This window comes from Pseudopipra pipra, chromosome 2 (assembly GCF_036250125.1).
Source record: "Pseudopipra pipra isolate bDixPip1 chromosome 2, bDixPip1.hap1, whole genome shotgun sequence".
In the NCBI taxonomy this organism is placed as follows: Eukaryota; Metazoa; Chordata; class Aves; order Passeriformes; family Pipridae; genus Pseudopipra; species Pseudopipra pipra.
In genome coordinates this window covers 113,863,312-113,877,367 of record NC_087550.1, presented here as the reverse complement: position 1 = coordinate 113,877,367, position 14,056 = coordinate 113,863,312, and the positions used below count along the sequence as shown (strand labels likewise).

General features: G+C 45.4%; 1 protein-coding gene across 2 annotated transcripts in view; it reads left to right on the top strand.

Moving 5' to 3' along the window:
* The first annotated feature begins 9,921 nt into the window (after nucleotides 1-9,921).
* The window catches only part of PDXK (pyridoxal kinase), a 48,607-nt gene continuing 44,472 nt past the window's right edge, over nucleotides 9,922-14,056 (top strand). The window contains exon 1 of one of the 2 annotated variants that reach the window (XM_064646977.1): nucleotides 9,922-10,229. In XM_064646977.1, the coding sequence (XP_064503047.1) occupies nucleotides 10,143-10,229 (87 nt within the window). In that variant the 5' untranslated portion in view covers nucleotides 9,922-10,142. Of the gene's footprint in view, nucleotides 10,230-10,273; nucleotides 10,386-14,056 lie in introns of those variants that run through there. The other variant, XM_064646978.1, reaches the window with a different exon arrangement.

Below are 14,056 nucleotides of genomic sequence, written 5' to 3'. Positions count from 1 at the left end.
CATTGTATGTTGGCTAAATCTGTAAATTTGGGAAATGGGAGGATAGCATCTGGGGGGCCACTTGAAAGTACAAAAAAAGTTGTTCTTGCCCGTGTGCACCTGCTCCCTCTCTTTTTATGGTGTAAAAAGCCAAAACTGATGAAGACTCAGACACATTAGGAGTAGGTTTGCAGTAGGATATACCTGTTCATACACCTTGAACTGCTCCCCAAAGAGAGCAACACCTAAAAGATTGCTCAGGAGAAGCAAGTAGATCACACACTGTCATTGCTTGACGATAAAAATTGGTAATTGGAGTGATAACATGGCAAGATGTGTACTGCAGAGGGCCAAAGCAGGTAAGAGATGGACACTGAAAGCTGTTGGCCTGTTTGTTACCATCAGCATGCCCCATGGAGTTATGTGTAGAGAGGAATCCCACAGAGAGCTGCATCCCCACCTCAGGTGCTGACAGGTCCTGCACCTGCTCAGGATCAATTACAAAAATTAATCAGGGTCTCCTGACAGGCACAGAATTTTCAGAAATGCAGAAATAATTATTCAGACAAAGAAAACTGATCTATCCACACCAGTGGCACTAGTGAAGTTAAAACTTAAACCTCCAGATAAAATGGGAACAGATTTCCTTCAGAACACAGTCCTGTAAATGAGGCCGGCCCGGAGCCTGTGCAGCGTCCTGAGGGAGCGACAGGGTGTGGCTTCATCCATGGACATGTTAATAAAAGATGCTGATTTTCTAATCATGGTCATCTCTGCCTGATCCATTTTGGAAGGAAGGTACCAGAAATTTGAAACCCAGTGGCTGCACAGTCGCTGTGGCCAAGTCTGTGTCACTGGTAAAGACATTCCAGAGCCCTGGTCCCAAGTCTGAGCCCTGAGGGATGCCCCTCATCCTCAGCCTCCCCCTGGACAAGGAGCCACTGGCCACAACTCTGGCTGCATCCCTGCATCCAATTGCTCATCCCCTGAGTAGCCCACCCTCCAAACCCAGGGCTCTCCACGTGGAGATCAGGATGTTGTGTGGGACCGTGTCGAAAGCCTCCCAGGGGTCTGGGCACACCAGGGCCTGCAGGTCTGGTGGCTGGTCTGGAGGACCACGGGCAGTCTCTGAAATAGGAGCATCATGCACCTCTCACTCCCAAGGCACAGGAGTCAGCACAGGCAGCAGCTTCTCCTGCCTTGTGGGAGCGGGTGAAGGCAGCAGGGGCAGAGAGCCCTGGGCCCTGCCCCACACAGCCCCTGCTGCCCCCTCAGCCCATGGCCTTGACCCCTGGAAGCCCTCAGGGCTCAGTGGGAGGGAGCAGTGGTGGAGGGCAGTGCTGCCAGTGCCAGAGAGTTAGGAGGAGCCTTGGTCTAGGAGAAGGAAGACGTGTGGAAATGCTACATGGACCAAGAGCTTTCCCAGTGGGAAGATGAGAGATTGGGGCTAGCATGCTGGTGAATGTAATACTCAGCACAAAAATATGCATGCGGGGTCAGAAAGATAAAGAATTAAACTGAACTGATGAAAAGAGTTCAAGATCTTCTTAATGACAAAAAGCCAGACTTCTCTAAATCCAATAATTCTTAGAATTTCCTTCTGCTGTTGAATGCTTAAGTTCAATGAAGGCTTGATCAGGCTCCAGCCTGGACCCTTCCCTGTGATCTTGCTTAAAGGAGGATACAATACTAAATTAGCTCTCTGTGAGGAAATGTTGCTCTTTACTAAGTAATGGGGATGTGGAGAGAATCCCTGATTAAATCCTACCTTGTTGAGACAGATCTGTGAAAAAACCTGGACGTGCCAACAGTTAGGCTCTTCAGGGAGGTGAATTCCAGTCTCAGTTTAGGGAGCAGATCTTATTCCAGTCTTGACCCATCTTTTCACAGGCTTTGCCACTGTGGTAAGCGTCTTGGAGACATCTGCTATAAAATGAAGGCTGAAACTTGTAAACACTTGTATAATCCAATAATGTGTACTTGCCTCTGCAGAATATTGTCATGGGATAATTTTATTTCTGAAAAGAAAGTGCTCAAGCCTTTCCCTGCCATTAATCCCTTTGAAAGAAAGGACAGGAATCATTCAAGATGTCTGCACTGCCTTCCAATAGCCTGTCAGAGAGCAGAGAGTGACCACTGTTTCTTCCTAAGAAATCCACTCAGGAGCCCTTTATGGCAAGAGAGGAAGAAATTGCTCTTTGTTGTTCACAAGCTGCAAAATTGGCCACTGAGGGCCTGAGCTCCACAGAGTTGCTTGCCAAGAGTAGAAAACATTGTGTCGCACTGTAAAGCCAGACACAGGAATTTGCAGTTGGCCACTGGCATGTTCAGGGCTTGCACATGATACAGAAATTTTTGCTGATTATTTCTAACCAGCTGTGGGCAATGATGTCAACTGCCCAAGGAACTTACAACTGCTGCTGATAGTATTGCACAGCTCAAGTATCTGCCAGGACCAGATGGCTACTTTTTAATTTTTGCCCATTTATCTCACGCAATCTTCACATCTTTTTTATCAGTTTCCTTCATTTAATTATAGAGATTGTTAGTTATCCTGGAGAAAAATCTTGTTCCTAAAGAAGAATCTCTAGTGTTTTTCACTATGTTGTGCCAGTAATTTTTCTGTAAAAAGTTCTTTCTTCTTCAGTCCCAGAATACCAAATTTACAAAGATGAAAAGTCCTCATAAGAAATAATCTTGTATGAAGCATCTTGCATTAATTTAGGTGGGGGAGTGAGTCCAAAAAAATGTTCTGGTTTCTGGCCCTCCCTTTCCAGAAGTGTAAATTCAGATTCTATTTCACGCACGCAACTGTTTTGCTCACGTTATGGTAATGGTCTGTAGTTGGGTTCTCATTTTATCCCTCTTGCTTTTCCTAGAGTTTTGGGGGACTTCCTTTGGACTCCTGCTGTTTGCTGAGAGGATCTTAACCTGGGTTCCAGAAAGGAACTGATCATTACTCACATTCCAAGAATGGAACCTCATGATTGGTGTTCATCAAAATTTTTGCAACTTTGGCTATTTGTGTGAATTGCAGTTCTCTGTATGTGTTGTGTGTGTGTGTGTGCACTTTTAGGCTTCTCTTTTCTCTATTATTTTTTTAGAGACCTTTTGGGTGCTAAACCAATGCTGTACCAGTAAATGGTAAATCTAGCAAACTCAGGATCACTTTGAAACTCCTGATGAAATTTTGAAAGTCTGGTATGAAATCTTGGTCCCACTAATGTCTGCTAACTTCATTCTACCGTTATGGTTTTGTACTAAGGAGGAATATCCAGGAGACTTTCAGAACTACATAGGTTAGACTTCGCTACTGGTCACAATGGTCAAAACTACAGGAGGGAGGAGAATTGTCCTCTAATAACAAAGAAAAGCAAGAGCAAATTAGAAAGGAATTTCCACCCTGGGACAGAACTAGCCCCTCTCAGACTCCTGAAATCTGTCCTCTATTATTACTGCTATTTTGCTTATTAGGGAAGTTAGAATAACTGGAAAAATTAAGTAGCTCATTTCTGAACTTAGTGTGTTTCATTCAGGTTTTCAATTCAAAGCTTAATTTAAAGTAGAAAATCTTTTTGTAGCCACTGAAGGAAAAGAACAAAATGAAATCACCATTGCCCAGGTAACAGGACTAGAAAAAGACATGGTATTAGTCTTAGCATGTACACCCTGCAGCTTGAACTCAAATGCAAATCTGTTCTGTTTCCAGCACAGCAGTGGCCTGGCTTCCCACTGCTTTGTGTGCACATTTCCCTAGGGAATGAGGGAATAAGCTATGTAGTTTTGCCAAGCCGTTATCCCTGAGTAGTGGGAGCTGAAGCAAGTGACTCATGACTGCAAGACGACAGCATGTGATGCAAGACACGCACAGGACAAACTGCTGAGAGATGCAGTTCATGGCTGAGAGGTTTATTCCCACTGCCAGGAAGGGCCTTGCTCTTTTCCAGCTGTTATCATGTTTTATAAAGCAAATATGCAGTGTGTGGCATTTCTGACCCAAAATCTAAGTCAAACAATTTTCAAGGTTAAATATCAAAAACCAGGTATGAAGTGTCCATGAAATTGAATTATTAAAAATAGGGAAATATCACCAATTTCTTCACACTTTCCCCAAAGATGCCTTAAAAACAAAGCAAAACAAAAACATTTATATTAATTTTTCTAAAGCTGTTATCATGACACATGATATTGCCCTGTAACTCCATCTCCTATGCCTTTGTTTGCATCTCCTATCCCCTCTGGTCTGCTGCTGGAAATAAACTGGTTGGCAAACAGATAGTTGCACTTACTCTGATACCCTTTAATGCTGGTGAATGGTTATTCAAGGACAAACAGGGTTAAATGGCATTAAACTACTAAACTAATGAGTTGCTTTTCTCCAATATTATGTAGTGGATACTAAGTGCAATAGAACTGCATCCTGGGGGTGCAAACATGAGTATTCAGGGCAAAACTGCAAGCTGATCTGAAGCACTTCAGCTCCCTTAGCCAAGCAAAGGAGGCCTCCTGGCTTTCTTTAGATTAAATAATTCTGTTAAATGGACACTGGAACCTAACCATGCACCAGACATCAGCACCAGCCAAAATATTTGTGTGTAGTTAGTGGGAATTGTACCAGCGTAAGGAGTGCTTTAGCTTAGAATTAATTTCATAGCAGACTGGTCTTGCATGTTTTTTATAAAAAGGCGTGTTTTAGGTTGAGGATGTATTTCAGGAGATGAGGATCAAGAATGTCATGCTATACAGTGCTGTTCAGCTGCAGCAACTCGTGACAGCAATATGGCATTTTAAACAGAAGTTTGTTATCACTGGCCTGTCTCTCAGCTTGACACCCAGCCCCTTGGATGACACCCCAGAAGCACTTCCAACAATGGACGTGAGGATTGCAAGACTGGGCCTGATATTTGGAGGTAAAAATGCTCAAAATATATCGAGATTTGTCAAATAAGTGAAAGAGAACAGATTCGAGTCAGAGGTGTAAGTGAATAGATAGCCCACTTGATCTTCTGATCATCCCTTAATTTTGACAATTCCTGACAAAGTTAATCATTTTAATACAGGCCAAGTGAAAATTTGGCACAAAACAAGGACAACGGTCCCCTCCTACATCAAATGTTGCTAACAGCTTATGATTACTATCACAATCATAAATTGGTGCTTTACAATCTGTCTTAGCAAACATTGAACTGACAAGCAAAAATCAGTGTCTTAAAATACAGATGGTCTTCTGATTGAGGAATGCACAATTGGATGTTGTCTAGATGTTAGCAAAGCCTTTTACACTGTTTCCTACAGAATTCTTCTGGAAAAACTGACTGGTCATGGCTTGAACAGGTGTACTCTTCAGTGGTGCTGGGGAAGGGGCTGGAGCACAAGTCTGGTGAGGAGCAGCTGAGGGAGCTGGGGGTGTTTAGCCTGGAGAAAAAGAGTCTTGGGCGAGACCTCACTGACCTCTGCAACTACCTGAAAGGAGGTTGTGGCCAGGTGGGGAGTCAGTCTCTTCTCCCAAGTAACAAGCAACAGGACAAGAGGAAACAGCCTCAATTTGTGACAGGGGAGGTTCAGATGGGACATAGGAGAAATTTCTTCACTGAAAAGGTTGTCAAGCACTGGAACAGGCTGCTTGTGGCTGTCACCATCCCTGGAGGTATCTAAGAAACGTGATGTGGTGCTTAGGGACATGGTTTAGTGGTGGACTTGGCAGTGCTGGGTTAATAGCTGGGCTCAGTGATCTTAAAGGTCTTTTCCAGCCTAAGCAATTCTATGATTCTATTTATTACTCTCTGCTGGTCCGATTCTGCTGCCTTGAAGACTTTTTGAGGAGAGGGTATTGATACTACTTTTACATAACTGTCACCTTTTATTTTCTGTCAATGTCTACAATGATTTAGAGAATCAATATGCAACGTACAAATTCTGATTTAAGACCTTCTCTCTGTGCATCTTTTATCAAGCTCAGTGTGTCATATTCTTGGCAGCTCCATATCTTTTCTATTGTGCTGAAATAGAAAATCTGAGCTTCAGGAGACCTTGGTAGTTCAAGTCTGTTCCCCATTCCAAGACAAATTTAAATACACCTATCAATATTTATAAAATATTTCTTCCAGTTGCTATGAAAAAACAAACAAACTGAAGATAAAACCTCATCAATCTTCCCAAGCAATCTCCTCCTGTGTGCTTCATAATCCTTTGCAAAATGGCAGCAAGCCCTCCATCATGGACATTGGTTTATTCCCTTCTGCTCCCTCATAGCCCTGTGTTATATGTATTTGTAGGCTGCTAAAAGAGTTGAGTTTTCATTAATATAAAGAAAACATTTCCTCCTATGTTGTGTGTCCTGAGCCTTAGATCCTTCTTATGGCCTCTCCTATTGTGCCATTTTTTCATTTTGAATGAAATGCCATTCCAAAAACTTGGCAGTACTTCACCAGAGACCCAATCAGTGCTCAGTATGCTGCAAGGACGAGTTCATATGTCTGGCAGACTATAGTGTTGTTTATGCTGTCCAAAAGGTGATTACCTTTATTGCAATATTGTGACACTGTTGATCCATGTTAAGCTTGTTATTCGCCATCATCTCACAATTTCTTCATGCGTGGTGAGCTCAAATTCCAAAGGGTAACAACACAGACACAGGAAGGCAGCAGCCTGTGCAACAAATGGCCCATAAGGATGTTTGTCCTGTCTGCCCAGAAGCAAAGAAAGCAAGTAAAGATGTGTATCTCTCAGGACTGCAGGCTGGATGCCTCTCATGCATTATTGCCTCAGGTCTGCTGTGGGGTGATTTGCTCTGTGGTTACTGAGAGGCTGAGCAGAGCAGTGGGGGAGATGTGAGCAGGATTTCAGCAAGTTATAGAAGGAGGGCACAGGAGGAACAAGGAACATTTGTGGAAGAAACATTGCCACTTGTTGACAAACTGTGGTCTTTTTAACTATCCTCTCTCTTGATCAAATGATGATGATCTTCTACTCAAAATTCACCATTTCCAGCAAATAGTCCGCTCTGACCAAGGAGATCTGATTTGAGTGGTCAGGTCACCTTAAAAAAACCCCACCATAAAACTCCATGCACAGTCCACTGACAGGGCAGGAGCTCAAAAGGTATCATCACAGTGCTACTGCAGCAGCTGTAGTAGGAAGCCCAGGACAGTTTCTCTATTGCCTGCACTTGATCTACCCTGCCCTGCCTTTTTCTTTTTTCCCAATGAAGCTTTCTGTCACCCATTGAATGGTTATTTGCTCCTCAAACAGTCTTAGTAATCCCCAGATTTGGAGGAGTACCTGGGAGTTATTTTTTTGAGAACAATAGAATAGCAGGATGCATGATCACTATGGAATCAAAGCTTCAATTTTCCTGGTACACAGAGTCTTTTATTATGAGGAAGAGGACTGATTTCTTAAAGAATAAATAAGGAAGCCTTTAAAAAAAACACTGCTCAGAAACTGTGCACACTTTCAGATGAGCTGCTTTCTGGAAGGGAAGGCGAATTGTTTTCTAGCCTTTGCTTTGCTTGTGGCAACTTTTTTAGTATATGGATGTACAGATTCCCCCATAGTTGGAAAAACATTGGCACTTGATACTGCTAAGTCACCCCCTTGATTACTTTTGTGTGTGCAGGTTCTACTCCTCAATTCATTAAAAATACTTCAATTTTTACAGCTTAGAGTACAAAGGGAGGCTTCAGATGTTCCTCTAGGAAAAGCATAAAGTTTTCTAGGAGTATTTGCCTTTGTTGGACCTTTCAGAACATTAGGAAGAAAATAGCAATCTTGCATAGAGTGGATTTTTCCACTTGCTTGGAGAAACAGCATGTGGTGTGGGAGCAAGCAAGAGAACTTTATCCCAGGAGAACAGGGATAGGATAACAGGAAATGGCCTCAAGTTGTGCCAAGGGACGTTTAGATTGGATATCAGGAAAAATTTCTTCACCAAAAGGGTTGTCAAGCACTGGAACAGGCTGCCCAGGGAAGTGGTGGAGTCACCACCCCTGGAAGTATTTAAAAGACATGTAGATGTAGCACTTACAGACAGTTTAGTGGTGGATTTGGCAGTGCTGGTTTAATAGCTGGACTTCATGACCTTAAAGGTATTTTCCAACCTAAACAATCCTGTAATTGATACCCATGCTGCAGTTTCCTTGCTCAGGTGTACAAGCAGTCTGGGGAAAATACAATTGGTATAGGCACTATGGAGACAAACCATTAATGCCACTATACAACTGCCTTAACTGAGGCCCAGTCTCACCTGACAACACTGTGGAACCCACAAGACGGATCTTGAGTTATTCCCAAAAGGAACCTAAGCCAGTATGTGTGTATCATAGGCTTACAAGGTCAAAGTGGAGCATGAAACCCTATTAGTGAGGAAGGGAGGAAACACAGGAAAAAAGGACAAGATCTGTATTCCAACAATTGCCCTCCAAGCTAGAGGAGCAGGAGTATAACATGATGCAGATCCCTCATTGTTCTGGCCCTATACACCATGGAGATGCACTGATTTCTGCAATTCAAGAAATGCATAAATTTATAGGTGGTGAAGCAACTGTTAGTAGTTAGGCCAGAGTAGAATAAGCCCGAAGTTTTTTAACTGGAGTGATGACTGGAAAGAGGACAGCATGTTCCCTCATTTTCCAACAGATTACTTGTGATGAGGAAAATACTCTTTCACCTTACTGAGAAATAATCACGCTATTTCAAGAGTCGATTCAAAGCTATCCACAAACAAGAACAAGAGGCATCAGGCGTCATTTCTTATTGTGATCTGTGACGGTCAATAATGACAAACGGCCAGAGGAAGATGAAACTCCCAAACACACCATCAAGTCCTGTCTCAGCAGAGTCTTGATATATTGTAGCACTTGCCAGCCAACACATACATCTTCTTTTACTCTTTGGCAGCCTTCTGAAGGGGTTTTTTTTTTGAGTCAATAACACATAATTGCACTCACTTCAGAATTCGACTGCGAGGGTGGTGCTCTGTCAGGGCACCCACAGCTTGGGCTTAAACACCTCCATGAATGGTGACTCCACCACCTCCTTGGGCAGCCTATTCCAATGTCTGACCACCCTGACAGTGAAAAATTTTTTTCTATCTAATCTGAACCTCCACTATCTCAGCTTAAGGCCATTTCCTCTGGTCCTCTCACTGTGGGCATGAGCAGAAGAGACTGACCCCCACCTCACTGCAACCTCCTTCCAGGTGGAAAAAGCTCATTTACCATGTCCAGTTTGGGCTCCTCAGGACAACAGAGACACAGAGCTCCTGGAGAGGGTCTAGCAGAGGGCTATGAGGATGACTGGGGGACTGGAGCATCTTTTTATGAATAAAGGCTGAAGGAGCTGGGCCTGTTTAGCCTGGAGAAGAGATGACTGAGATGGGACTTCATTAATGTGTATATATATCCAAAGGGTGAGTGTCAGAGGACAGACCAGGCCCTGCTCGGTCGTTCCAAGCCATAGGTCAGGAGGCAACGGGCAGAAACTGATGCCCAAGAAGTTCCACCCGAACACGAAGAACTTCTTCCCTGTGCAGTGGAACAGATTGCCCAGAGAGGGTGTAGAGTCTCCCTCACTGGAGACATTCCAGAACCGTCTGGACACAACCCGCTGCCGCGTGCTCTGGGATGGCCCTCCACGAGCAGGGAGGTTGGGACAGACGACCCGCCGTGGTCCCTTTCCAACCCGACCCATCCCGGTGACTCCCCAAGCGCCGGGGCGAGGCGCTCGCCCTTCCCTCTGCCTTCCCGCTGCGCCCGCCGTGCCCGGGCAGGGTCCGGGGCCGTGTCCGCGCTCGGTGCCCGGTGTCGCCGGTGCCACCGCCGGGCGGGGCGGCCGCTGGGGCGCGTGACCGGTGACGCCGCGGGGGAGGCGGCGGCGGGACCCGCGGCGAGAGCGCGGGGGGCGGATCTGCGGTGGGCGCCGGGCGCCCCCTCCGCCCCGCACCCAGCGCCGGGCAGCGACCACCGCGGGGGGAGCCGTGCAGCGCCCCTGCCTCCTCCCTGCCTCCCTCCCTGCCGCGGGGGGAGCGCGTGTGTGTGTGACAGGCGGGCAGGGAGGGCGAGCGCGTCACGCCGCCCGCGCTCCGCCCCCCGCTCCTGCTCCTGCTGCCGGCGCCGCCGCCGCCAGCTCGGCCCGGCGCGGGCGGGAGGGCGGGCGGCGCAGCCATGGAGCCCGAGTGCCGGGTGCTCTCCATCCAGAGCCACGTCGTGCGCGGCTACGTGGGCAACAAGGCGGCCACCTTCCCCCTGCAGGTGAGCGGGCGCGGGCCTGCCCCCCTCCTCCTTCTCCTCCTCCTTCTCTTCCTCCTGCGGCGCTGCCGCTGTTCCCCTGCGCGGAGCCGAGCGGGCGGTGTGATGGCAGCGCTGCCCGCCGCGCTCCGGCGCCCGGGCGGCCCCTGCCAAGTCGGGGTAAGGTCAGGGCACGGCGGAGCGGTGCCCTCCCCGCCCGCCGCGGTGCCGGGCGGAGCGGGCGGCGGGGACCGTCCCGGGGCTCCGCGCACCCCGCGGCCGCTGCGGCCGCGCTCCCGTTAACGCAGCTGCTGCTCCGTGGCACGGCGAGCGGGATTAGCAGGGAAGGCGGTGGTGCCGGTGGCTTTGCTCGGCTCACGGTGGGGCAGAGGCGGGACCGCAGGCGCATCCAGCCCGGGCTCCTGCCCCTTCAGGGACGGTGGTCACGGTGTCCCGCGCCGGGGTCCGGGGGCACCGGTGTCCTTGTGCTGGCACAGAGCTCAGCCCCGTTACTCCTTGGAGGCGGGGTGGGACGGCACCCCTGGGTTTCTGAGGGTCTTGAGAGGCTGTAGTGGAGTGTAAGGACTTGGCTGTGCCAGAGGAACTGGCCCAGGGCTGGAGGGTGTAATTGGATCTCGGCCTTCATGGCTGTCATGTGCTGGCTTCGGAGGTGCTTGCTTGGACCTGGCTGGTGGTGGGAAAACACTGGGTGAGCCTTTGCACATCGCACTGTTGGCTCCTGTGAAGGGTCTGTATCCTAAAGGGCTAATTTGGGGCCTTCACCATCCGGAGGTCTTTGTTCCTTGAGGGCGTGTGTCCCTGGGAAGCTCTCTAAGAACCTCACTGCCAGAACACGGTGTGTTGTGACATTGGTTGTCTTGGTACGTGCTTAACAAACGATGGTGTAACTCACTTTACGAGACAGGAGACATGTTGTACTCTGATAAACGATGCACGTGAAACCAGGCCTGCAGCAAGCCAGTGTCACACCCCGGTGTCACCACCCAGTTATAGTGTAACCAAGTCCCTTGAAAATTAGTACATGGTGAAGGGTGATGTATATTTGTAATCTGAGTATTGTGGAAAAATCTGTGTATGTGGAGCCCCAGGCTTGAAAGGTTGTCATGATCTACAGGACAAGTGTCCCTTCTTTCCTAACAGAATGATCCTGAAATTGTACTTCCCCCTTCTATTTCTGTGTAGCAGAAGAGCACACAGTAATACTTGTTCCAGAAATCTCCAGTCTCCAACTGTTGTCTCCATTTTAATTCTCTGTCCAAGGTTCTCTCTACTTTTCTGTAACTCAACCTTTCTGTGACATATGAGCCTCTGCGTGGGTGACCCATGTGACTTGGCAAATGGGTTCCAATAAAGTGTCTTTAGCTCCTTGACTGTGATAGTATAAAATACTACTGGAGTTCAAAAAATCCTATTGATGTTGTAGCTGGGTTGTGTTTAGGAGGCAGTAAAATTCCTCAGAGTACAGCATAAGCAGTTTCTGGGGTGGGTGGAAAAGAAATTCACTTGAGGCACAACCAACCTACTACTAAAGGCTGCACTTGAAAATCCTATGCAGGCAACCCTTAATGAAGTTGTGCATGCTGGAAAGTTATGTAAACCCTTGTTTTGCTAGAAGATCAGATGTAGCAAGGTGCCATCAAGTGAAACTTTCCCCTTTTTTTTTATGTTTTCTTGAAACAAGGAAAGGAATTACAAACCTGAGTCTTTCTCTTCTATTTTTTTTTAATATGTAGATAAAATGGTACCTGATGCTGTTCTTGAGGATGGGGGCAAGTGTGGCATGCTTATTTCCCATTCTCTTTTTTTTTATTTTGGTATTCTGAACCAATAAAGGTTAAGTGAGGCTTCCTTCTGAGCTCACCAGTATTGAGTTTGCAAGGCAGGATGTGTGTCTATGTGCTTGTGATGCCTGATGGGGTGAAATCCTGACACAACAGTTCAGGAATCTGTATTTGGACAGCAGCATCCAAATAGAAAACCAGACATGGTTTCATCTGCTGTTTGCAGACTTCTGCAAAAGCATCAGTCGTGTGTAAATGGCTCGTTCTTTGGTGGAAATCTGTGACATTATTATTTATTAGCAATAGCCAGCAATTTGCACAGCAGAGAATTCCTTAATGTCTTTTTTTTTTTAACCAGTTGGTTTTGTCAGAATTCCATTACACTAAAAGCTAAAGTATTTTAAAAGGAGGTATGTGGAAAGACTTCCTCTGTGGAGTTTATGGTAAACACTTTCTATATGGCAAACACAGCAAAACAAGAGTTGTTTATTAGAGCAGCTGTAATAATGAAAGTAATAGTCTGAATGGGAAATGTTAGAACCCTTTACACCATTTCAGGTTGAAGTACATTTAAGTAATTGGAGAATCTAGATTAACTAATAGGTCATAGAGGAAATGTACACCTGGGCTTACCAGAAAATGAACTGTCCTCACCTCTGCTTTGAATTCTGCCTTGTCAAGAATTTAAATAGTTTTTACTTGCATGGCTTTACTATCTCTTAAAAAAGTTCTGAAGGTGGTTCAGAATAATTTTTAAGCCAGTCATTAGTTATTTCACAGTCGTATAATCTGAGCAGCTTCTGGTATCAGGAAGTGGTTCAGGATTATCCAGCATTTAAGAGAGGAAGAGCAGTAGGGTGTACATTAACTTGGGGAGTTTCCACTGTTAGTCAGATAAATTCTTTTAAAACACCAAAAAATGTTTCTTCTACTTGACTAAGAGTTGTCCTAGTTTTTATGATATAAAATAAAAATGTATGTTTTCACCATGCCGTTCAACATTACTTTTATAATATGTGGTTTCTTCCTTAGAGTCACCTCTTATTTGTTAATTTTAAATATAATTTTAGGTTACCTTTCCTGCCTCACCTTCTAGATAGATAGAATGTGGCAGTAAGTAAAAATGGAACAGTACTGGAAAACAGAGAGTTACAGTCCTTCTCAAACCACAGAGAATACACAAGGACAGGCTGATTTGTGTTCTGCAGAGGTACTTTTCATTCTGACCATCAGGAAAATTTTGGTAGGTGGATGAATTTAAGATTCATGTACCGCACCCATCATAATATCAGCTCTTGGGAATGTGTCAGTCTGTATGTTCGTGGGGCCTCCATGAGCTTCCAAGAAAGAGTTTTGAAAGTATAAGGAAGAGGCAGGAGAAAGTCTGAGACAGTTTTACTTGGGCACTGGACATTTGTTTGCCACTGGACTAGTTTATACCCCTGTCTGCAAGCCAGAGAATGTTGATCTCTGCTTATGTCTTGGTAACAGTGAGATCTGGAGAGTTCTGTACTTCCTGTTCTTACTGATAATAGTAATGGAACATGAATATGTTTTGTTGATCTTTTTTTTTTCTTTTGTCTGCCCTAACACTCAGAATTTGAGAAAACCATGTCTCTGTTTTGAGTATTTAAATCTTGACTTCCTTTTATATCTGATTACCTTGAAGATGGAGCTAAAAGCATGAACAAATACCCTCAACTATTTGGGTCTGGAGAGTGAAATTGCCTGTTCTGAACTGCAGAACACCATAAACAGTTTCTACAATACAGGATAAAATGACCTTTTGAAATCTGTTAAATTATTTTATTTTATTTTGAATATTTTTTTACCTGCTAAATGGAAATAGTTGTCTGGGTATTAATAAGGGCAGATGATTCTCAGTCTTAGGCTAGTTCTCAGTAATTATCTTCTCCAAAGAAAACCTTAAGTCTACATTTTTATCTCTTTCTTAATTGTAAAATAAAACATGGGAAAACGACTTAGGTCAGCTCAGACTATAATTTCTTTGATATTTACGGATAGTCTTGAACTGCACTATCCAGCCAA